General features: G+C 45.4%; 1 protein-coding gene across 1 annotated transcript in view; it reads left to right on the top strand.

Annotated features, from left to right (window-relative positions):
* ZMYM2 (zinc finger MYM-type containing 2) overlaps window positions 1–26,817 on the top strand; it is a 581,711-nt gene that overhangs the window by 355,544 nt on the left and 199,350 nt on the right. Inside the window, exons 15-16 of the mRNA XM_029602506.1 lie at window positions 19,486–19,621; window positions 19,774–19,889. Of these exons, the coding sequence (XP_029458366.1) occupies window positions 19,486–19,621; window positions 19,774–19,889 (252 nt within the window). The remainder of the gene's footprint in view (window positions 1–19,485; window positions 19,622–19,773; window positions 19,890–26,817) is intronic.

Raw genomic sequence — 26,817 nt, forward strand, 5'->3', positions numbered from 1 at the left:
GATAGCCTTAGAGGCTATAACACTGGTGCTTCCACAACAAATAAATATTGGACATTATTCCATCTATTTTATCGTTCCCAAGAAGGAAGGAACGTTCAGACCCTTCCTGGACCTCAAGGCAGTCAACCGTCACCTGAAGATTCCTCTCTTCTGCATGGAAACCCTACGCTCGGTAATAAGGGCGATACAACCGGGAGAGTTTCTTACATCCCTGGATCTGTCGGAAGCCTACCTACACGTTCCAATCCATCAAAAGCATCAGCGTTTTCTATGCTTCTCGATCCTGGACCGTCACTACCAGTTCCGGGCACTACCTTTCGGGTTAGCCACTGCACCCCAGACGTTCACCAAGATCATAGTGGTGGTAGCAACACTGAGGAAGGAAGGAATCTGCGTGCACCCTTATTTAGACGATTGGCTGATCAGGGCGAAATCCCCAGAGGTGAGCCACCAGGCAACCAACAGAGTCAAAACTTTCCTGGAGAGCCTCGAGTGGGTGGTCAACACAAACAAGAGTTGCCTGCAGCCTTCCCAATCTCTAGAATACTTGGGAGTCCGGTTCGACACAAAACAAGACAAGGTCATCCTTTCACAGACAAGGAGATCAAAACTGATGACCCAGTTGCGAATCCTGTTGAGCGAACATCGTCCCACAGCATGGGATTATCTACAAGTTCTCGGCCTCATGGCACCCACACTGGAAGTAGTGCCATGGGCTCGAGCTCACGAGACCCCTACAATGCTCACTACTATCACGATGGAATCCACTGTCCCAGAACTACACCGTATGTCTTCAGCTCCCGGACAGAGTTCGGGTCAAACTGCGATGGTGGCTACAAGAAGCCCATCTGAGCCAGGGAACGAGACTATCTTCACCAACCTGGATCCTACTCACCACGGATGCCAGCCTACGAGGATGGGGAGCACACTGCCAGGAGCTAACCGTCCAAGGGCAATGGAATGTAGAAGAGTAGGGATGGAACATCAATTGCCTAGAAGCCCGGGCAGTCAGAATTGCCTGCCTAGGATTCAGTCACAGACTCCGAGACAAAGCGGTCAGAGTAATGTCTGACAGTGCCACAACAGTAGCCTACATCAACCGTGAGGGAGGAACCAGAAGCCAACAGGTATCTCTGGAAATAGACCTCCTAATGTCATGGGCGGAAGTGAATCTTCAAGAGAATCTCGGCCGTCCACATCGCTGGGAAAGACAACGTCGTTGCGGACTACCTCAGCAGAGAAAGTCTAGATCCAGGAGAATGGAGGCTGTCGACCACAGCATTCCAATTGATAGTAAACCTTTGGGGAACACCAACCATGGACCTCCTGGCAAACCGATCCAGTGCAGACGTACCCAGTTTCTTCAGCTGCAGGCAGGAACTCCAGTCCCAGGGAATCAATACCCTGGTACAGACCTGGCCACAGGAGACTCTGTTATACACCTTCCCGCCATGGCCCCTATTGGGCGCAATCATCCACAAGATAGAACACCACAGGGGACCAATACTTCTAGTGGCCCGGACTGGCCAAGAAGACCGTGGTACGCAGACATGCGAAGACTGACAGGGAGCCCCCTTCCGCTATCTACACACAGAGACCTGATCCTACCAGGGACCACTCCTCCACGAGGATCCAGCTCGATTCTCTCTTACGGTCTGGCCATTGAGAGGACTCGCCTAAGGAAGAGCGGATACTCAGAGGCAGTAATTGACACCCTACTTTCCGATCATGCAGGTTCTCCACATCCCTAACATACATAATGATTTGGAGAGTATTCGAAGCCTGGTGCGAGGACCGCGACATCATACCATGTTTGGTTAAAATTCCTGCGATTTTGGAATTCCTGCAGAATGGCCTACAGAAGGGATTGTTTCTCAACTCCATCAAGGTACATGTGGCCGCATTGTCATGCTACGGAACCAAGAGCGACAGCGGAAGCATAGCCTCTCATCCGGATGTCTCCTGCTTTCTGAAAGGAGTCAAGCAGATCCGACCACCCCTGAAGTGGCCGGTGCCTCTTTGGAACCTCAACCTGGTCCTAGATTTCCTAGCAGGAAACTCCTTCAGACCTCTCCGCGGCCTGTCTCTCCAGCTATTAACACTGAAGTCAGCCTTCCTGCTGGCAGTCTCTTCGGCCCGTCGTATATCCGAGCTACAAGCACTGTCCTGCCGAGAGCCGTTCCTCAGACTCACCCCAGGAACCATCCAGTTAGGCACAGTTCCGTCGTTCCTCCCCAAAGTGGTGTCTTACTTCCATCTCAACCAAACCATCTCGCTACCATGGCCAGATGAGCATAAGAATTCGGAAGAGGCTCGAAGTCTATGCCATCTCAACGTCTGCAGGTTCCTAGTCAGATACCTGGAAAATCGGAATCCATACGAAAGACGCACCAGCTATTCGTCCTTCACAGCGGGAAGAAGCAAGGGGAAGCGGTCTCGCGAGCAACCATAGCCCGCTGGATCAAAAAAGTCATCAAGGCGGCCTACGTGGAAGCAGGCAAGCCTCCACCTCTACAAGTCAAGGCCCATTCTACTAGAGCCCAGGCAGTGTCCTGGGCGGAAACCAAGATGCTGTCACGAGCTGAGATCTGCAGGGCGGCGACACGGTCCTCCATCCACACCTTCTCCAGGTTTTACTGCCTGGATGTTCAGGCTCGGGAGGACACAGCATTTGCAAGGGCAGTACTGAGTGGGTCACGGGCAGCCTCCCACCCAGTTTGGGAGTAGCTTTTATCATCCCATTGGTCCTGAGTCCATCTGCTACATGCTAGGAAATGGAGAAATTACTTACCTGATAATTTAGTTTTCCTTAGTGTAGCAGATGGACTCATTATCCCACCCACGGCTGCTGTTACTCATGGAATTCTCGGGGGACATCCCCGGGAGTGAGAGATTCACGGGTAAGCCATGCTTTCCTTCATCTAGGACACCCATCTTACCGGGTTTCGACGTTTCTCGGTTGAGGGCACTGGCGGGCTCCAGCTATAGCCAATTCAACCGGTTCAAATTAAGTTAACCAAGTTATAAAGTTAATCAAGTTATTCAAATTATTCAGTCATGCATATATCCACAATGCTTTTCGAGGAGAATACTGAAGAGCTGCACTTCCTGCAGGCATATATGTACTAGGGCTGACGTCAGATTGAAATCTGATCTGTCTCCAACTGCTATCAGGAGTTCACTATACCCATTGGTCCTGAGTCCATCTGTCTACACTAAGGAAAACAAAATTATCAGGTTAGTAATTTCTCCAATAACGTCCCTGTGGATTTTTAATTTCCCGCTTAATGTTAATGGAGATCCGCTTGTGGATTAATATAGCGGATTTGGTAGTTGCAGAAGCATAGTGTACCTCACCCACCCAACCTCCCTTCAATTTTTTTTTATATTTATTTTTTATTTTGCTTTTGTAAACTACATAGCAAGATAATATTCTTGACATTTGAACATTGAAGCATAGATAAGGAAAAACAAAAAATGTTTTCATCATCCTTAAAATCAAACTTTTAACATTTACCATACTTCATTAAAGATCCTCCATATTTCAAGAAGATGATTCATCGCACAAAATATACTAATTCAGCTTAAACTAAAGCTTTTAAGAAAAGGAAAATATATAGCCTATTTCTCACAGGACAAGCAGGATGTTAGTCCTCACATATGGGTGACATCACAGGATGGAGCCCAACCACGGAACACTTTTGTCAAAGTTTCCAGAACTTTGACTGGCCCCCACTGGACATGCCCAGCATGGCACTAACCCTGCAGCCAGCAGGGGTCCCCCTTCAGTCTTCTTTTTTCTGCGCAGCAGTAGCCTTGTGGTAAAGGAGCTCTACAGAGATTCCTGACAGGAATTTTCCTCATGGAATTGCTAAAAGTTAATTTGCCCCACAGGGGTCCCTCCTTTAACTTTTTTCAGACCGCAGTACTCCAGTAAGTTTTTACCCGTTTTGTCGATTACCGTCTAGTTTGGCCCTCGCGGTATACTGGCCATCGACCGTACCGCGGCTCGATTTTTGCCATGGCCATGGCATCGGGGTTCCGTCGGTGCCCGGACTGTAATAGCACCATGTCCATCACAGACCCCCATAAAGTCTGTGTTGTGTCTAGGACGCGAGCACGATATCTTGACCTGCACCAAATGTGCCCTAATGACACCAAAAGGTCGCAAGGCCAGAATGGAGAAGATGGAACTTCTCCTCTGTTCTCAAACTCTGACTCCGTCCATTGCATGGACGTCGTCGGAACCGGCACCATCAACTTCACGCCAGCATGGACCACCAACCGATGACCGTCCGGCATCGACGACATCTCGGCCTTCGACACCCTCTACTCCCTCTCAGTACCGAGGGGATCGTAGAGACAAACAATCACCATAGACACACCGTAAGTCTCGGACCATCGAGGGAGCAAAATCATCGACCTCGCCATTGTCCGAGCCGCCATCGAAGAAACCCCGTCCAGAAAAGGCACCGACCTTTTTGGCGACCGGGTCACCGAGGCAACCCTCATCCGACAGGGGATCGGGAGCACGACTCCGCCTTTAACGGTGGTCCCTCCAGCTATGCTTCTGCCTCCTTCTTCTGTTCCAGAGCCTGGGCTGCTTGCTCCAGGTCTCTGAGAAGAACTTGACCGGATGGTTCAGAAGGCCATCGAGAAGGCGATGCAACGACTCCAGGTTCCTCCAACACCGGTACCGATTGCGGAACCATCCACCGACCCGATTCCGGCAGCGTTGGCACCGATGCTCTCCAGGATGGACGCGCTTATTGCCGCTTTCCACCGATGGACCCCGGTCTCCGATAGCTCCGGTGCCCTCCCTGCTTACATTGTCATCGGGAGAAGAAACACCATCCCGCATCCCTCCATCGGGAGTTCTGCCTCAGCCATCGATAACGATACATCCCTCACCACCGATCCGACCATCGGTGCCGATACGTCCGGCGCCACCGAGCCATCCATCGATGCCTTCCATGCCTTCATCGGTGCCTCCGATAATTCCTCCGATTCCTTCGGAGCCTAGACCAGGACCTTCAGGTATCCAACCACCCCGTCCCCCTCTAGTTCCTAGAGGGACAGGTGCTGATCCTTATGACATCTGGACTGATGATTCCTCCCCAGACACCGATGATTTACCTTCACCACCTTCACCCACTGAAAGTAGGAAGCATTCTCCTCCAGAGGACCTCTCCTTTATAAATTTTGTGAAGGAAATGTCTGAATTGATTCCCTTTTAATTGCAAACTGAACAGGATGACAGACACCAGATGATGGAGTTGCTCCAATTCTTGGATGCTCCCAAGGAAATAATCTCCATCCCTATCCACCAGGTTCTTCTGGATCTCCTCAAGAAGAACTGGGAACATCCTGGCTCCATTGCTCCAGTGCATAGAAAAGCTGACACAACCTATTTGGTGCAGTCAGCTCCAGGCTTTCAGAAAACTCAATTGGATCACCAATCTGTAGTTGTTGAATCTGCACAAAAAGCAAAAAGATCAAAGCCTCACACTTCTTTTCCCCCTGGTAAGGAACAGAAGTTTCTAGATGCCATTGGCTGCCGAGTATTCCAAGGCTCAATGCTCATCTCCTAGATTGCAGCTTATCAGCTCTATATGATCCAATATAATAGGGTCATTTTTAGGCAGATACAAGATTTGACAGATACCCTGCCTCAACAATTCCAAGATCAGCTTCAAACCCTAGGAAATAAGGGTTTTGAAGCAGGCAAGCATGAGATCAGGTCATCCTATGATATCTTTGATACTGCTACCAGAGTATCTGCAGCAGCTGTTTCGGCAAGGAGATGGGCCTGGCTCAAGTCTTCCAACCTTCGTCTTGAGATACAAGACCGGTTATCTGACCTCCCCTGTGTAGGAGATAACCTATTTGGAGAACAAATTCAAAGGACAGTGGCAGAACTTAAGGACCATCATGAGACTCTGACAGCTCTCTCTGATGCCTTCTGACTACTCTTCAAGATAGTCCTTCCGAAAGGACTCTAAAAAGTCCTTCTTCTGGCCGAAGAAGTCCTACCCGCCACCAACCAGATCCCGTGCCACGAGACCTTTTCAAAAAGCACAGTCTCGTCAGACACGGAAACAAAAGCCGCAAGCAGCTCCTCAACCAGGTCCTGCTTCAGGATTTTGACTTCCACCTAGAGAGCAGCAGCCAACAACCATTGCCTCACATACCAGTGGGAGGCCGACTGTGCCATTTCAACAACATATGGCACTCAATTACCTCAGACAATGAGTACTGGCGATAATTACCCAGGGTTACCATCTGAACTTTCTTTCCATGCCACCGGACTCCCCACCTCTGCCGACATGGAGAACATCCGATCACTCCATCTTTCTGGATCAGGAAGCCTCCCTCCTTCTCCAGTGCAAGGCAATAGAACCCGTACCCTACTCTCAGCATGTCCTAGGGTTTTATTCCCAGTACTTTCTGATCCCCAAAAAATCGGGTGGCGTTCGTTCTATTATGGACCTATGGGCCCTCAACAAGTACCTCTAGTGGGAGAAATTCAAGATGGTAAACTTAGGCTCGCTTCTTCCTCTCCTACAAAGAGGAGACTGGCTCTGCTCTCTAGACCTCCAGGACGCATAAACTCATATTGCGATAACTCCATCTCATCGCAAATATCTAAGGTTTCTAGTAGGCCCAAAGCACTATCAGTATCGAGTGCTTCCATTTGGCCTAGCCTCTGTGCCATGAGTCTTAACAAAATGCTTCGTAGTGGTTGCAGCCTTCCTAAGAACTCAGGGTGTTCACGTCTACCTCTATCTAGACGATTGGTTAGTCAGGGCTCCCACTCAGCAAGCTGCTCTGTTGTCCCTCAATCTAACCTTACATACTCTAATTTCACTAGGATTTCTCGTCAACTACGACAAATCCTCTTTAGTCCCATCTCAAACCTTGTCGTTCATTGGGGCAGACTTGGACACCTTGCAGGCAAAGGCTTTTCTGCCTCAACAGCGAGCGCTCACTCTCGTGTCTCTTGCACACCAGCTGCAGTCTCAACAATCCATGACTGCGCATCACTTCCTCATCCTCCTGGGACACATGGTGTCCTCAGTGCAAGTCACACCAATGGCATGATTGGCCATGAGAATCATGCAGTGGACTATACGATCACAATGGACTCAAAGCGTTCAGTCCCTGTTGACCATGGTCCACGTAACTGTCTCACTCCGTCAGTCTCTTGCCTGGTGGAGACATCAGAACAATCTCCTCCAAGGCTTGCCCTTTCAGGCTCCAGACCCTGTGGCCAATCTGCAGACTCAAGAATCTTGGTCTCAAGAGGAAGCCAAACACCAAATAAATTTCCTGGAGCTTCGAGCAATAAGATATGCTCTCAGGGCATTTCAGGATCGCCTCTCAAATCAAGTTGTCTTGATCCAGACGGACAACCAGGTGGCCATGTGGTACATCAACAAACAGGGAGGTACGGGCTCCTTCCTTCTGTGTCAGGAAGCTGCACAGATATGGGCGGAAGCTCTCTCCCATTCGATGTACCTTAGGGCCACCTGGTTGCCGGGAGTGGACAATGTGTTGGCAGACAAGTTTCAACCGCATGAGTGGTCTCTCAACCCCTCAGTAATGAACTCCATCTTCCAACAATGGGGATATCCTCAGATAGACCTCTTTGCGTCTCCTCAAAACCGCAAAGTAGAGAACTTCCGCTCTCTCATTCGCAGCAAACACTCTCGGCCCAGAGACGCATTCTCCCTCTCGTGGGCAACCGGTCTACTTTACGCATTCCTTCCACTTCCTCTTCTCTCGACTCCGTGAAGTTGCGTCAGGACAAGGGAATCATGATCCTGATAGCACCTCACTGGCCACGCCAAGTGTAGTTTCCAATACTGCAGGATCTCTCCATTCGCAGGTGCATTCCCTTAGGAAAGGACCCACTTCTGATCACTCAAAACGACGGGTGCCTCCGCCATCCCAATCTTCAAGCCTTGTCCCTGACGGCATGGATGTTGAAAGGTTAATCCTTCAGCCACTTAACCTTTCTGAACCAGTTTCCCGTGTCTTGTTTGCTTCACGGAAGCCTTCCATGAGAAAAGCTTACTCTATTAAATGGAAAAGGTTCACGTCATGGTGCTCTTCTCAGTCCCTTGACCCCTTTTCCTGTCCAAGCACGAAGTTTTTGGACTATCTCTGGCATTTATCAGTGAGGTCTAAAGACTTCTTCCATCAGAGAATGCATGTCAGTGCGGTAGCCGCCTTCCATAAAGGTGTCGGAGATGTTCCTATATCAGTACAACCCCTTGTAACACGTTTTTTGAAGGGCTTGCTTCACCTCAAGCCTCCACTGCGTCCTCCGGCCCCTTCTTGGGATCTTAACCTGGTTTTGGGTCAGCTGTTGAAACAACTATTCGAGCCTCTTCACCTTTGTGAACTTCGATATCTCACATGGAAAGTGATTTTCCTTTTCGCAATCACTTCAGCTCGCAGAGTTAGTGAATTATAGGCCCTAGTTACCTATCCGCCTTACACTAAATTTCTGCAGGACCGGGCAGTACTCTGCACTCATCCTAAATTCTTACCCAAGGTAGTTTCGGATTTTCATCTAAATCAATCCATCATACTACCTACCTTTTTTCCCAGGCCCCATTCCAATCCCGGAGAGCAGGCTCTGCATACCCTTGACTCTAGCGTTCTACCTAGACCGTACAACTGCCCACAGGGAAAGCACTCAATTGTTTGTCTTTCTTTCCATCCTAACAAATTAGGACAGCCTGTGGGCAAGCAGACTCTCTCCTCCTGGTTGGCAGACTGCATATCCTTTTGCTATCAGCAAGCGGGCATTCCATTTCAAGACCATGTTAACGCACACTCTGTGAGGGCCATGGCGACTTCAGTAGCACACCTCCGATCGGTGCCGCTTCCTGATATCTGCAGGGCTGCCACCTGGAGTTCTCTCCACATCTTTGCAGCCCACTATTGCTTGGACAAAGCAGGAAGACAAGATTCCATCTTCGGCCAGTCTGTCCTTCGTAACTTGTTTACAACATGACGTACCAACACCCTTCCGCCTGCCCGGTGGGGTTCAGGATGCCCTCTACCAAATTCCACTCCAGTTGTGCCTGTTTGCACGCCTTTGAGTACATTTGGTGCATGCTCGGACATTCTCTGTACTCACTCATATGAGAGGACTACCATCCTGCTTGTCCTGTGAGAAAGCAAATGTTGCTTACCTGTAACAGGTGTTATCCCAGGACAAGCAGGATGCTAGTCCTCATATATGGGTGACGTCATTGATGGAGCCCTATTGCGGAAAACTTTCTGCAAAAGTTTCTAGAAACTTTTGACTGGCACTCTGAGCATGCCCAGCATGCCATGATATTCTCAGCCACAGGGTTCTCCCTTCAGTCTTCGTTTTTCCGCGCTGCTTTTGGCATCACTGAGCAGGAGCCTGTGTGAGTTTTCTCACATACTTTCTGACTAAAAATCAGATTTAAAAACAGTTAATTCTCTCCCATATCGGGGTTTCCCGTGTTACCACCGGCCGGTGAGTAATTTTTGTCTCATCTCACTCTTTTGAGTAAAAAATATTTTCTTCTCATTTTCATCGACTGCTGTCGAGGGAAATATGGCCACGGGATTCAAAAAATGTCCCAATTGTAATCGGACCATGTCCAATAGAGATCCACACCTTGAGTGAGTTCTTTGTTTAGGTCAAACACACGATGTAATATCTTGTCCAAAGTGTGCTGAAATGACCGGGAAGGGTCGAAAGGCCCGACAAGAAAAGATGGAACACTTATTCCATCTACAACTTTTGCCTTCCCCATCAATGTCCACTCAATCATCTCTGTCCGGAGTTTCAAAACGTCTAATTCTCAAAAAACATCGTCCGGAAGGTTCGGGGGATCGTTCATCACCGACCCCATCCGTGGCATCGACGAGGTCAGCGGCGGAACATCGAAGCATTGGCATCGCCACCCATCGATCCTGGAGGCACTTCTCTCCCCAGAGAAATCAACCGCAAAACTGCCTCGCCTTCAGGAAATTCTGAGGCCTTCGCCGAGGCGTTTACCTCCTCTCGATGTGCCGACCCTCAAACCTCCACAGGGCCCTGTGGAAGGACCAATAACACCTCCACCGCCACCACGTGTAGCTGCTCTGCCTGCACCAGCTATCACGGAGGAATTGACGGGATTTATCCATCAAGCGGTGCTCCAAGCGTTACAGGACCATCGACCATCGATGCCCTTGCTGACGCTGATGCCGGTGCCTGCACCGATACTAGTGCCTGCACCAATGCCGGTTTCCAATACCGAAGCAACTGCCTGCACCGGTACCAAAGCATCCGTCGACACCAATGCCTCTGCCATCACCGATGCCCGGACCAATGCCGGACCCAGTTCCAACAATACCAATGCCAGTGCCTGGGGCCCCAGGACAACCAGAATTAGCGTTGTTTCAACTTCTCATGAATAGATTCGCAATCGTCTGTGCTCTACCACCGAAATCGATTCCAGCCAAACCACATGAAGAAGTCCCTGGACGGACACTGTTAGATGGTCCACGGCCAGGTCCTTCAGGGCTTTTTGTAGAGAAGACCCATATGATTCCAGGGAGGACAAACATATGGATACTTCCTCTGAGATTTTTATGTCTGACCCTTCTCCTCCTCCGGAAGGAAGAAATTCCCACCAGAGGACTTGTACATGGCAGACACAATACCATTTAACTTGGTATCTGAAGAGGACACAAGACAGCAAACTTTGGAAGTTCTACAGTTCGTGGACCCTCCAAAAGAAGTCCTGGCCATCCCTGTCCACGAAGTGCTGTTGGAGTTAAAGCACAGACTCTGGGAACATCCATGCTCAGTTCCATCTATTAACAAGAGAGTGGATACCACTTATCTAGTCCAAAATGTTCCTGGATACCAAAAATCACAACTGCCACATCAATCAGTTATTGTTGAGTCTGCACAGAAGAAATCCAAGAGAATAAGACCTCATTCCTCCACTCTTCCTGGCAAGGACCACAGATTCCTGGACTCCTTGGGCAGGAAAGTGTACTAGGGAGCCATGCTCAATTCAAGGATTGCGTCATATCAGCTATATATGACGCAATACCAGAGGAATCTTCAGAAACAGATGCAGGAACTTTCCAACTCCCTACCTCAGCAGTACCAAGAAGCAGCTCAAGCCATAATACACAAAGGACTTGAAGCTGGGAAGCACGAAGTCCGAGCCACTTACGACAACTTTGAAACAGCTTCCAGAGTAGCGGCCTCAGGCATCAGTGCACGTCGCTGGGCATGGTTGAAGGACTCTGACCTCTGGCCTCAGGTACAGGAAAAACTGGTTGATTTGCCATGCGTAGGTGACAACCTCTTTGGGTCAAAGGTACAGGATGCTGTGGCCCAATTGAAAGAACATACGGAAACCTTGCGCCAACTGTCATCAGTTCCGCAAGATTCTGCTGCATCATCATCTCGCCGTCCTCCAAGGAAGGAATCTCGAAAGCTTTTCTACAGGCAGAGGCATTAGTACCCTCCAGCATCAAGGGGCAGATTTTCTCGTCCAAAGCAAAGATCTCAGCCCAGACAACCTAGAGCTGCTAGGCCTCAACCTCCACCGCAGACGGGACCGGCTGCAGGCTTTTGAGGCCACCACCAGAAACCAAAGCCATCTCCACATCCCAAAACCGGATCTGCCAGTAGGAGGCAGAGTTTCCTCCTACTACAACCATTGGGTACAGATAACAGACCAGTGGGTACTCTCAATAATATCTCAAGGTTACCAACTCAATTTTCTCTCAATTCCGAGAGATTCTCCTCCAAAACCTCTCACTAAGTGAAAATCACATAATTCATCTACAAGCAGAATTATCCACCATTCTGAGAGCCAGAGCTAGTGCCCCGGACTCAACAGGGCAGAGGATTCTACTCCCGTTATTTCCTCATTCCTACGTCCCATCCTAGACCTCAGAAATCTCAACAAATTTCTGAAGAAAGAAAAGTTCAAGATGGTTTCTCTAGGCACCATGCTTCCACTTCTTCAAATAGGAGATTGGCTTTGTTCTCTGGATCTACATGACGCTTACGCTCACATTCCAATATTCCCTCCTCATCGCAAATATCTGCGTTTCCTGGTGGGTCATCAGCATTTCCAGTACAGAGTACTATCATTCTGTCTTGCCTCAGCTCCCAGAGTATTCACAAAATGTCTGGCAGTAATAGAAGCACCCTTACACACAAGGAAAGTGTCCATGTCTTCCCTTATCTAGATGACTGGCTCATCAGAAGTCAATATCAACAAGGAGCTCTGGCTTCTCTCTACCTCACTCCATGGACTTTCTCATCAATTATCAAAAGTCCCATCTCATTCCTTCTCATCTGCTTCAATTCATTGGAGCAGAATTGAACACCATCCTTTCAAAAGCTTTTCTACCCGAGGATCGGGCAGACACACTTGCCCTATTGGCAAATTCGCTACACTCGAAGAAACAAGCAACAACTCATCAGTTTCTAACCTTACTAGGCCACATGGCCTCCACAGTTCATGTCACGCCTATGGCAAGAGTAGCCATGAGAATAACCGAATGGACTTTAAAGTCACAATGGATCCAAGCCATTCAACCACTGTTCTCTCGAATTCAAGTGACCCACCAGCTACGTTTATCTCTACTCTGGTGGGCGTACAAGGACAACTTGCGCAAGGGCCTAGCCTTCCAACAACCAGTCCCACAGATAACTTTAACTACAGATGCGTCCACTTTGGGTTGGGGAGCAACGTTTCAAATCAATTTCCTGTAACTTCGAGCTATACGTTATGCGCTGCATGCGTTCAGACTGCCTTTCACACAAGACTGTTCTGATTCAAACGGACAACACAGTAGCCACGTGGTACCTGAACAAACAGGGAGGTACGGGCTCGTATCTCCTTTGTCAAGAAGCCACACAGATTTAGGACTGGGCCCTGACACATTCCATGTTTCTCCCAGCCACTTATCTAGTGGGCATCCACAACGTAGTTGCAGATCGCCTCAGTCGTCAGTTCCAACCACACATGTGGTCCCTGGATCCCTTAGTGACCAGGACATTTCAACGTTAGGGGCAACCAACAATAGACCTCTTTGCATCACACCTGAATCACAAAGTGGACAAGTTCTGCGCTCTGCACTGACAGAAACATCAGCCAGCCAAGGACACCTTTGCTCGCCCTTGGAACTCAGGCCTTCTATACGCGTATACTCAAATACCGCTCATAACCAAAACTCTAGTGAAGCTACAACAGGACAAAGGGTCCATGATACTCATAGTCCCGTATTGACCTCGACAAGTATAGTTTCCCATACTTCTAGACCTCTCGATCAGAGAACCAATTCGCCTGGGTGTAGCTCCCATTCTCATAACTCAGGATCAGGGTCGGTTGCGCCATCCCAACCTTCAATCCCTATCCCTATCCCTGACAGCATGGATGTTGAAAGCTTGATCTTACAACCACTCAATCTTTCATCCAATGTCTCTCAAGTGCTTATAGCGTCACGAAAACCTTCACTACGAAAGAATTATTCTTCGAAATGGAAAAGGTTTACTTTGTGGTGCACGCAAAAGAGCATTGACCCTTTCTCCTGCCCCACAACTTCTCTACTAGACTATTTATGCCATCTTTCACACTCTGGTCTCCAGACTTCATCTGTCAGAGTACACCTAAGTGCAATCTCAGCTTACCATAACAAGATGGGAGATGCACCAATATCCATACAACCTCTTGTCAGTAGATTTATGAGAGGTTTAACTCAACTTAAACCACCAATTCGGCCACCAGTCACATAATGGGACCTTAATCTGGTCTTAACAAGGCTCATGTGTTCTTTTGAACCCATGACTTCCTGTGATCCTAAATTTCTCACATAGCCATTACATTGGCTAGAAGGGTTAGTGAGTTACAAGCCCTTGTCACGTACTCACCTTATACAAAATTCCTACATGACAGAGTGGTTCTCCGGACACATCCAAAATTCCTCCCCAAGGTAGTTACGGAATTCCACTTGAACCAATCCATAGTTTTGCCCACATTCTTTCCAAGGCCTCATTCTCTCACCAAGGGGAACGGGCCTTTCATACCTTGGACTGTAAGTGTGCGCTAGCATATTATTTAGACCGCACTGTAGTCCACAGGAAATCCACTCAACTCTTTGTATCTTTTGATCCAAACAAACCGGGTAAAGCAATGGGCAAACATACTCTATCCAACTGGCTAGCAGATTGCATACAGTTTTGCTATGAAAAAGCAGGCCTTCCTCTCCAAGGGCGAGTAAAGGCGCATACAGTAAGAGCAATGTCAACCTCAGTAGCACACTATCGTTCAGTGCCATTTCTTGACATATGCAAAGCGGCAACATGGAGTTCTCTTCACACCTTTGCAGCTCATTACTGTTTGGACAAGATTCAGCCTACGGACAATCTGTCTTAAAGAACTTGTTTCCAGTATAACCCCAACTCCTACTACATCCAACCTGCTGTGATCTTCGCTGCCTCATTTTTACCAACAATACTGTAATATTGTTTCACTACAAAGTGACTCCGCCTCTAGCTTGCTAATCACCCATATGTGAGGACTAGCATCCTGCTTGTCCTGGGATAAAGCAAAATTGCTTACCTTGTAATAGGTGTTATCCCAGGACAGCAGGATGTAGTCCTCACGAAACCCACCCGCCACCCTGCGGAGTTGGGTCCGATAAATTCTATTATTTTATTTTTGCTAAAGCTTATTGCTACATACGAGACTGAAGGGAGACCCCTGTGGCTGAGAATATCATGGCATGCTGGGCATGCTCAGTGAGTTCAGAGTGCCAGTCAAAAGTTTCAAGAAACTTTGACAAAGTTTTCTGCAATAGGGCTCCATCAATGACGTCACCCATATGTGAGGACTACATCCTGCTGTCCTGGGATAACACCTATTACAAGGTAAGCAATTTTGCTTTCTCACAGGACAGCAGGATGTTAGTCCTCACGAAACCTGCCTGCCGCCCCGCAGTGTTGGGTTCGTAACGTTTTATTATTTTATTTTTCGGCACTGCCTGTAGCTTTTAAATAAGACTGAAGGGGGACCCCTGCTGGCTGCAGGGTTAGTGCCAAGCTGGGCATGCCCAGTGGGGGCCAGTCAAAGTTCTGGAAACTTTGACAAAAGTGTTCCGTGATTGGGCTCCATCCTGTGATGTCACCCATATGTGAGGATTAACATCCTGCGGTCCTGTGAGAACACCTGTTACAGGTAAGCAACATTTGCTATACTGTGAGGAGGAATATTTCCTGATGAGAGGTAATCACAGCCTAATGGGGGCATTGGTGAACCTGAACATTTACCTCTTCAACATTCTGTATAATAGCTTTATGAGAAAGAAACTGAGTTAATTGTGATGGTAAGAAAAAAAGATAAGTTGACCCTTTATATTTAAGCTGACATTTGCAAGGGAATTTCAATAAAAAAAAAACTAGCCCCAATTCGTAGGGCCTGTGTATTCAAGAGCAAACATTTTCTCTTTTGTGTCATTCTAGACACATCTGGAAATATTCTCAACTGCAAATTCATAAAACTATGTAAACAATATTTAAAATACAATTTGAATATCCATTCTCTATCCATCTCTAATGCAAATATATCAAAGTACTTTTTTCAGCTATGCTAGAATCTGACGTCTCCAGCATCTCTATTACATTTAAATCTGGCATTTTACTTTCAATTTTTTTGGCTTCTCTTAGTTCTTCTGCATCTTTCTTTCTTTGTGTTAAATAAAAAAACTCTAACCACCAGTGGAATACTTTCTTCAGGCACTTTTAAGATCTCTATCAAGTACTGTCTAAACATCTCTTTTGGAGATATATGTGAAAGTCTAGGAAGATTAACAAACCTCAGATTCCTAGCCTTTAACGTATTTTCCATAATTTCTAACTTATTTAACATTTTAACATTATCTTTCATCAGACTCTTGAGATATCCTATTAACATTTACTGTAGATTTCATTTCTGCATTCTGTAAAAGAACACTTTTAATAGTATCCTCTACTGCCTGCATTCGCACTTCATGATCTTTTATCACTTCATTTATGGGAAGAATTTTATTTACTATCAAATTACTCAAACCTTCTGTTGCTGCCCACACAGATTCCATAGTTATTTCTACTGGCTTCTGTAATATATATGTTAAACTTGTATCAACAGGGGTCAAAGAGTTCTGTCCAATAGTCCCTCCTTATTCTCCCCTAGCTGGACTGCCATCCAACTCGTCGGGATATATTTCCTGACGTCTTCACTTCTTCCACCCAGGTTAGGATTCCCTGCCTGACCCATATTGCCAGCAACTTCGGCATGCAGTAGGGCCAGTTCCACTTCCGGGTTTCTAAGTGTAGTAGGGTTGGCAAGTGCTTCTCTCATCGGGGAAAGTGAGATATCCGTGTCAGGCACCGGAACCTGAGTTGCATCCCAGGCTCCCTTCTTCAGCGACTGCACTCCCGATTCTGTTCCTTCTCTGACAATATGGGCATCCATAGGGCCGGATTCTTCAGGGGTAAGAGACTCCAGGGTTAGCCTTCTCTTTTGCCCTGCATTTCCTAACACTATGAGGCATTTTAATACTGAGTTTCTTAGGAAACAGGAGCTCCGATATGTATTTCAGTATATAGGCTTTTAATTCTCTTGGATCCTCTTATGCTGGAAGGGTAGTGAGCAAGGAAATTATAAGAATAAATGAATAACTTGCCTGAGGTGGAGGCATTTCATTTAATTCTCAAATTATTGTAATTTTTGCAAACAAAGCCGCACGCCCCTTAGGCGTGCACGACTTGGGCGAAGCATCAGCGGCTAGATGCGCCGCTGTGAGGCCGATTTTATAGGCCCCAGTCCAGTCGCTCTTTCTGATGTCACTTCCGGGTAATTTTATCAGAGGCCCCCGTTCTGGGCCGGAATGCGATCCTCACCCCCAGGGAACCTCGTCAAGGTAATCGCTGTTGCTCACCTCCACCTCCAGAATTCTCAAGTCTTTTAAGGCGATTTTATAGGCCCCAGTCCAGTCGCTCTTTCTGATGTCACTTCCGGGTAATTTTATCGGAGGTCCCCGTTCTGGGCCGGGATGTGATCCTCACCCTCAGGGAACCTCGTCAAAGTAATCGCTGTTTCTCACCTCCACCTCCAGCAACCTCACTTCAATTTAATGTGTTCTTGGTCTGAGAGGTGAGTCTCTTGGAGAAAAGCTATGTCGGTGCATTTTCTCCGCAAGGCTGTGCAAATCTTGGTGCGCTTAATGGGGGAGTGAATTCCACAAACATTCCATGAAACCACTTGGGTCTGTGAAGCCATCAAAACTCCAGGCTGTTTGTCATTAATGAAAGCCTAAAACTCATATTGTGAGGTGAGGATGCTCTCCCAGCATGAGCATCCCCCCCAGAACCCAAACTCATGACCATCATCGCCCAGACCACCCACAGAGAATGGTGACCCCACATATTAGTAAATAAACTAGAATCCAAGATGACCCCCAGGTAAACTCCCCCCCTTCCTCTCCAAGCCCCCTTCCCCCCCTTCCCCCCCTTCCCCCCCAACTCTCCCCTTCCCCCCCCCCCCCCAAACTCACCCCCCTTCCCATACCCATATCCTATCCCCAGTGGCCTAATAGCAACAGGAGAAGATAACCTCTCCGCAAACCGGGCCCTCCCCCCCCCCCCCCCCCCATCTCCCCATCCCGCCCCTTGTAAGTGTGATAGAAACAAAACGAGTGAACATTTCCCAACTAGCAGCACATCTTTGAAACTGAACATCATCATTGCAAACCACTGCACTTTTATGACAGGAATCCAGTCCCCAGAGCTTCTCCCATCAATACCAAAAAAAAAGATAAAATAAATAAGCTGCGAGGTCTAGGCAGAGAACCTCTGGTGTGGGCTGCAACGTCCACCCTCTTAGAGAGGGTATGCTGGCACATGTCCGAGTCCATCAGAACGTGGCAGATCCCCTAAAAATAACCGGGTAATATGTGGCAGCAATCTGACAACCAGAAAGAGACTGCTCCTTTCCCCATACAAGGCCAACGAACCTCACTGCAACCAGTGAAGGAGCAACAAACAGATTAAAGCAAGTGAGTTCTGTAGCTTGACTGCTGAGAGAGGGGGGAAAAAAAGTGTCTCCGCTGCGCCCTGAACAGCCTGATGAGGCCCAATGGAAGGAGCACAGATCTCATTGTTGCATACAGCACATCCCCTGCTGAATTCTCACGTCTCACTCATTGCTTCAGCACGGATAGCTCCCGAAGGTAGATTGCGAATGTATTGCTGGAGAGTGGGGGCCTCCATAAACCATCGGATCCCCGAAAGTGTCTGCACTTGAACTTTTGCCAGGTATATCATTATGGCTCGGCCCAGGGCAAATAATTGGGAGCAGAACGGAGCCAGAATTCGCTGCTGTGCTGATAAAGATGCTGAAAAGTCCTGAAATACTAAGATTTTCATATTGGCATGCAGCAGTGTTTTCACTTGTCTAATGGTGCGTAGAATCTCCGATTTGTGGGCGAAATTTAAGAGCGTCACAATGACCACCCATGGCTTTCCTCCCTCTGCTCTCCTTGGGTCCAGCTGATGAGCGTGCTCTATCCTGAGTGGGCTGTTTACCTCCAATAGTTTCAGTTCCAAAATAAGCCAGTGCTCAAGGAAGTGCGGGAGATTGTCCTCTATAGATTCCGGCAATCCTACAAATCTCAAATTTGACCTGCTGGCACGGTTCTCTAGGTCCTCCAGTTTAGTATTCTGCTTTTCTACCGCGGAGTTAAAGGCCACTATATCACTCTGGGCCACGCGGAGGCCATCTTGATTCTCGGCCTCACGCGTCTCCACTTCTGAGACCCTCTTTTCAAACTCTGCCAGGCCCGCCGAGAGCTCAGCAATCTGCGCCGAAATCTTTTTAAATTCGGGTGACAGAGCTTCAACCACCGCTGTCTTCATTTCCACAATTGTGGCAGTCTGAGGAACCGCCGGCCCGGGATCCTCTTCGATCGACTGTTCAGCCACACGCGTCTTATCTTTATCTTTGTCTTTTTTTATTGTTCCGAGCTGCCATCTACTAACCAAATCAGCTCCCGGTATTTCAGGTGATCTAGACAGCCGTTTCTGTTGGTATAAAATGCAGTTGGGAAGGGTTGGATGGGGTGATCAAACCCGGAGAAGGGAAATCACATCCACTCCCTTCAATGTGTCACGTGATCTCCCAATTGCCATTATTTATAAAATTCATTGCCCACTCTATTGCCACTTCTAGGTGGGTAAATATACATAATTCTTTATACGTAAAACAAACAAAGCCACAGAAATAGTGCAAACGATTACACAGTGTTGACTGAAAGTGCTGTTCCCAAGTCAGTCCCAACCTAATTGTTTTTAAAAGCCCTTACTAAAAACTCAGAGAAATTTAAATTTTCTGATGAATAATACCATCTGTGATTGATATATTTTGTTCATTTGTCCTATAGGGTTATAACTCTGCTCCACCTCTATCTCCAACACCCACTAAAGATATGAAGAATAAGGCGGTTCTTTGCAAACCTTTGTCAGTGACAAAAGCTACTTACTGCAAGCCTCATATGCAGACAAAATCATGTCAGACAGGTAAAGTACCTAAAATACTGCTCTGTCCTTGCTACATTGTTACTTGTAGTTTTATAATTTGCATTAGAAAAGAGATCATGAATGTTTATTATAAAGTTGCAAGGTCCATGTTCCCGCAAATGCCATGTTCTAATTATCTGGTTTATCATTAGATGAAGATTTGACAACCCAGCATGTCCCAGTGCCTATTCCTGTACCTGTGTATATACCAGTGCCAATGCACATGTACAGTCAGAACATTCCTGTTCCTACAGCAGTTCCTGTTCCAGTAAGTTTCTTTGTTTCTTATTTTCACTTGTTTGCATGTGTGTTTAAATGTTCTGTAGTTCAAACCTTGAAGGAAGGGTCTCTGAATATTTTTATTACATCACTGTCTGCCTTAAGTTATTGTAAGGTGGGCTACTGCTTTTTTTAAAATCCTCTTTTGCTAATAGATTTTTTAAAGGTAATCTTACTTTTTCACTTTGCATCTTGGTGCCATTTTGAAAATAGCTTCTATCTAATATATTTTTGCATATATTAGTATTTTCCAAATCACTTTGAGTGTCTGAGGCAATAAGTGTAAACAAAATAACAATCCACTACAGAAATCAATCCTATGGCCTAACATAAATCAAACCCAGCCCAAAACCTCATTAACTCATCCTCCTCATCCCAGTCAAACCCTAAAAGCATTAAAATAAACCGGCATCCACTAATCTGATTTAAACAAAACTTTCATTGTATTCAATATTGTTGATCAACTGCTTAGCTTCCTTCCGTTATAACTCTGAATTATAATTGGTATACAGTACAAAACAGCCACACTTTGTCCATCTTAGGAAAGCCCAGATAGGTTTCTGCAGTGTGCATTCCCTGGGAAGATTTATACAATGAAAGAGCAATAATTGAAAATGTCCTGGATCTAAATTTCTACAGATTAATTATCTTTACAGTAAACACAACTAATGACTCTTCTTGCAAAAAACACAGGGTCCGTGTTGGAACATATATTACTACATGCATTTGCAAATATTCGGGACCCAAGCTAGTGACATCTTAAATTTAATTCCATACTCTATCAGAAACCAATGTAATTGTCTCGACAAGGGAGACACATGGTCCTTTAACATTCCCCTCACTCCAACATCTTTGCTGTTATGTTTTGAATCAGCTGTAATCTAAGAGCTTCCTGGGGCAACCCTGCAAGAATAGTATTGCAATAAACTAAATGGGAGGTCACTAGCACATGGATCACAGTTGTCAAATTCTGTATCGACAAAAACAATATTAGTTGTTGAATCATCCGTAGATTAGAAACTCTGGGGAAGATGAAGTTTGGGTATGGAATGAGAAATCCAATTACAGCCATACTCCTAAATTCTACACTACAAGAGAAAGTCATTAACCATCCACCAAAAGCTGACAATCCTGGAGATCCCCAAGGCTCATCCAAAACATTGTAAACTTTGAGAGATTAAACTTTTAATCTATAGCTCAAAAGCCAGTTAGCTATTGTGCTCAGCCAATGTTAAGTAACTCAGCAGCATAACATGTAACTGGACCATATAACTGAATATATTCCGCAAAAAAAAGTGAAAACACCTCCCATAAAGGGGCAACAAAAATATTAAAAAGAGAAAACAGCTCTGCAGGATCCCTCATTTTACAAACTGAGCTGAGGACCTTGTCTGACCCATACACATTTGGTGGGAATGATTCTGCAGGAATAAAAGAAACCAACATTTTTCAAATATTTAAATTAGGACCATCATACCACCCCATGATGCTGAATAATTTTTACTTCAGTATTTTCACCGCTCGAAGTCATGTTTGATAATCCTTCCAAAGATAGAGTTGTTTTGTTTTTTTTTAAATGCGCATTAGCCCTTAGTGGTAGATGCACTCAAGTCTCTGCGGCGTCCAAGAACTGTTTGTATCCTATGTAAGACAGATACTTTCCTCACCAGACAATCATTTGGTAGCCCCTGAGGCAGCCATTGCGAAACATGATAATATGTTGGGCTCTATTGAAGGGGAAGTATTTCTTTTAATAAGCATTGGAAAAAAACAAAATATACCCTACTATCTTTGGACCGATGATTAAAAGTGACCTTGAGTGGTGAAAATACTGAAGTAACAATTATTCAGTATCCGCGAGGTGGTATGATGCTCTTAATTTAAATATTTGAAAGGTGTTCTCTGCACTTACAAATTTCTAATTCTTTATTTGCAGTGTTTTCTTTCCCCATCCTCTTAGTTCTACCATGCCCCAATGAAAAACCATAGTCAATTGTATTGAACAAAGTGGTGAGATCTAAAATGACCATCACCACGCTGTCACTTATCTAGTTTTTTGTAAATATCTAGTACAGAGACCAGTAGTCCCTGAATGCATAGATTTATGGAAACTAGATTGTAACTTAACTAAAACTGCATATTCAGTGAGAAAATACAGCAACTTTATAACGTTTCCCAAAAATGGCAAGTTAAGAGACTGATCAAATGTTTTTGACTTGAGCATCAAAAGAGGCTTTCTTCAGAAAAGGTTTATCCAATACTTGTTTTAAAGGGGAAAAAAATACTCCTCCAGTCAGTGAGGCATTCACTAGTAACACCAACAGTTCCAGTAACACTCCTGTTACAGACCTTACAAATACTGAGGGGGTAAGTGTGTAAGGCACAACTCTCCACCTATTCCTATTTTGATGTCTGTCTAGCCCCAATCTCAAATTAATTAATTCTTCCTCTCCCCAACAGGGCCTTCCCTTCCCTCCAGACTCAAAGGAATAACAGGATAAGTCAACCTCATGTAACACTTGAGATTTCCTTCCCGGCCATCATCCTGGTTTACTCCTTTTGAAACTACTCTTCTCCAGGACTAGAATCCCTATAAATTCTGATACTACTCTTGCTACTTTAAAATGGAAATAGTTAGCAAGTCATTACACAACTTCTCTAACATTTCCATTGGAACATACTTGGTAGAAACTGAAGTCACTCTTTACAATTATAAACCATTCTTTTTGCCTACAGATCAACCCCTCTCTATACCGTTTTACTGACCTCAAAATGGCATTTTGCTTCCATTCATTCTGGTTTTCACTTCCTCTCCAATCTCCTCAATAACTGTTTTTGCTTCTGCAGATTAACTGAAACCCAGGGAGCCGGCAGTCTAGGACCCATCCTCAAAGTTTAGTAATGTGCCAATTGATGTAATACAGAATTTTGTCCCAAATTGCTACTAATTTTTGTACACTTGCCGGATAAATAATTGTTTCATTGTAAAGCCTCTTGCTACGTTATGTTATATATAAACTGATGGGATGTTCACAACGACTGTCAGTATATAAAACTGTTTAAATAAATAAAAATAAATAAATAAAACTATTAGTCCCAGGGCTTCTAAAAATCTGGCCATATCCACCTCTTTGTCCACACAAATTTCTTAATATTTATTTATTAACAGTTTGAAAACCAGTGCAGCTAAATACAGTCATTTGATCGAACCACAACATTGGTGTAATAGTTGGCCTAGAAATCCTAAAAGGTCCTAATCTCCCCCACAGGTAAAACACCAAATCAAGAATTTGACCTGTCTTATAGGTGGGAGAATCAATCATTTATGTAAAGCCCCTAATTTGCATACTAAGCATAAACTAGGTCTCCCTTCCCTGCAGACTGGCTTTCACATAAATATTGAAATCACCTGATACCAGGAGATTGGTTGAGGCTTACATAGTATCTACTATTAAACCCAGCAATTCATCCAAAAATTCTCAGCCCTAGGATAGGGATTGATAAGAGCGAAATACCAAGGTGTTGGGGACCCATCAACTTCAAAAACCAATGTTAAACGTCTTTAAATGCCCAGACCTCAGTAGGTTTTATTAAAAAAAAAAAAAAAAAAGCCCTATAAATTAAAACCCTTTAGCGGATATAAGTGGTTCAGAATTACAGTATTTTTATCATAAAGCCATGATTCTGAGAGAGTGCAAATCATGATCCAATAGTAAATCATAGAGAGCTTGTTTTCTTTTTAATTGATCTAAGTAAAAAAAAAAATGTGAATATCTAGGAGTAGCAGTAACAACTTCAGACTTAAACATGATTGAATATGATTTCTAAGAAGTTTCTGCTGGTACAATCCTCCATATATTAGGAAAGGTGGAAAGAAGGCAAAATGATTACCGGCATGGTTAAAAGGGGAGGTGAAAGAAGCTATTTTAGCCAAAAGATCTTCATCCAAAAATTGGAAGAAGGATCCAACAGAAGAAAATAGGATAATGCAAAAACGTTGGCAAGTTAAATGTAAGACATTGATAAGACAGGCTAAGAGAGAATTTGAAAAGAAGTTGGCCGTAGAGGCAAAAACTCACAGTAAAAACATTTTTAAATATATCCGAAGCAGAAAGCCTGTGAGGGAGTCAGTTGGACCGTTAGATGATAGAGGGGTTAAAGGGGCACTTAGAGAAGATAAGGCCATCGCGGAAAGATTAAATGATTTCTTTGCTTCGGTGTTTACTGAAGAGGATGTTGGGGAGGTACCTGTACTGGAGAAGGTTTTCATGGGTAATGAGTCAGATGGACTGAATCAAATCACGGTGAACCTAGAAGATGTGGTAGACCTGATTGACAAATTAAAGAGTAGTAAATCACCTGGACCGGATGGTATACACCCCAGAGTTCTGAAGGAACTAAAAAATGAAATTTCAGACCTATTAGTAAAAATTTGTAACTTATCATTAAAATCATCCATTGTACCTGAAGACTGGAGGATAGCAAATGTAACCCCAATATTTAAAAAGGGCTCCAGGGGCGATCCGGGAAACTACAGACCAGTTAGCCTGACTTCAGTGCCAAGAAAAATAGTGGAAAGTGTTCTAAACATCAGAATCACAGAACATATAGAAAGACAATGTTTAATGGAACAAAGAGAGCATGGCTTTACCCAAGGCAAGTCTTACCTCACAAATCTGCTTCACTTTTTTGAAGGAGTTAATAAACATGTGGATAAAGATGAACCGGTAGATGTAGTATACTTGGATTTTCAGAAGGCGTTTGACAAAGTTCCTCATGAGAGGCTTCTAGGAAAAGTAAAAAGTCATGGGATAGGTGGCGATGTCCTTTCATGGATTGCAAACTGGCTAAAAGACAGGAAACAGAGTAGGATTAAATGGACAATTTTCTCAGTGGGAGTGGGCAGTGGAGTGCCTCAGGGATCTGTATTGGGACCCTTACTTTTCAATATATTTATAAATGATCTGGAAAGAAATACGACGAGTGAGATAATCAAATTTTCAGATGATACAAAATTGTTCAGAGTAGTTAAATCACAAGCAGATTGTGATAAATTGCAGGAAGACCTTGAAAGACTGGAAAATTGGGCATCAAAATGGCAGATGAAATTTAATGTGGATAAGTGCAAGGTGATGCATATAGGGGAAAAAAAACCCATGCTATAGTTACACAATGTTAGGTTCCATATTAGGTGCTACAACCCAAGAAAGAGATCTAGGCGTCATAGTGGATAACACATTGAAATCGTCGGTTCAGTGTGCTGCAGCAGTCAAAAAAGCAAACAGAATGTTGGGAATTATTAGAAAGGGAATGGTGAATAAAACGGAAAATGTCATAATGCCTATGTATCGCTCCATGGTGAGACTGCATCTTGAATACTGTTTATCCCAGGACAAGCAGGATGCTAGTCCTCACATATGGGTGACGTCACTGACTGAGCCCTATTGCGGGAAAACTTCTGTCAAAGTTTCTAGAAACTTTTGACTGGCACTGTGAGGCCACTGAGCATGCCCAGGGGTCTCACTGTAGTCTTCGTTTTTCTGCGCTGCTATACACATCGCGGACATCAGAGCCCTCTGAGATTTACTCAGTTCTGACTGAAAAGTCATTGTTTGAAAATTTTCTCTCCCTTACAGGATCTCACTCTTTTTCTATCTCACCGGCTGGTGAGATATTTTTCAGCGTTTCTAACTCAAAACGCTAATAATTTTTTCTCTCATTCATCGACGGCTGTCGATATCACCATGGCCTCAGGCTTCAAAAAATGCCCGGCCTGTAATCTATGTCAGTCACAGATCCGCATCTAGAGTGCGTCGTCTGTTTAGGTGAAAACCACGATATTTCTTCCTGTCAGCAATGTCAGGAAATGACACCGAAAGGAAGAAAACTTAGGCAGGAAAAATTGATCAACTTTTTCACCTTGCAACTATTTCTTCACCGTCTACTTCATCAAATCTTCACCGGCAGCAGTTACCAAGAAAATTCTCTTGAAAAACCGTTGACCGGACGGTTCTGGGGACAAAACCTCACCAACACAGTCGACGGTATCGGTGCGATTGGAGACGGATGTAAGGCCTAAACATAAACATAGGCATCATCATGCCTCAACATCGCTGTCAGTTCCCTCCCAGGAGGAACCGACCGAAAAGCGGCCGAAACACAAACATACCTTGCCGTCACCTAGGCCTCCCTCGGTGGAACCTACACCATCGCAGGTAATACTCTCTCCGCCTACACCGGTGCCGAGCGTTCCCCCAGTATCACAAGACTTGATGGCATTCATCAAAGAAGTGGTACTGCAGGCAATAAAAGAAAATCTACCGGCGACTATGCCGATGCCGGCGATGATGCCGATGACCTCCTCTCTACCTGAGATGTCACTGGACGCCGGTACAACAGATACCGACGACAGCTTTAGTACCGGCGACGACACGGATGCCGGGTACACTCCCGATGCCGGGGAAATCCCCGATGCCGCTCGCAGCGATGCCACTCACGACTACACCGTCTATGTCGATGCCTCCTCTTTTTTTCAGGATTTACATCGATTCAGATGACATCGGTTCCAATCTCGGTGCCTATCATTACTGTTGCACCATCACAAAAGAAAAGTGGTACATCAATGATACCCACTAAACAGACATCGAAAACACCGATACCTTCGATACTAAAGACTACATCATCGGTGCCACTTCCTCCTGGGGCTCCAGGATCCTCAGAAGCAGCACTATATTCTCTCTTACAAAAAAGATACCAAGATTTATTGGATTCTCTACCAATTGACCCACGAGAAGAGGACTCTTCTCCTGAAGACCCTTTGCCAGGGCCTTCTGGTATTATTCCTCCACCTAAACCTGCAGTACCACAACCAAAAACTCCAGAATATGATACATGGAGTGACACTGTCTCAGACACGT

The sequence above is a fragment of the Rhinatrema bivittatum genome, chromosome 5, assembly GCF_901001135.1.
Source record: "Rhinatrema bivittatum chromosome 5, aRhiBiv1.1, whole genome shotgun sequence".
NCBI classification, from domain to species: Eukaryota; Metazoa; Chordata; class Amphibia; order Gymnophiona; family Rhinatrematidae; genus Rhinatrema; species Rhinatrema bivittatum.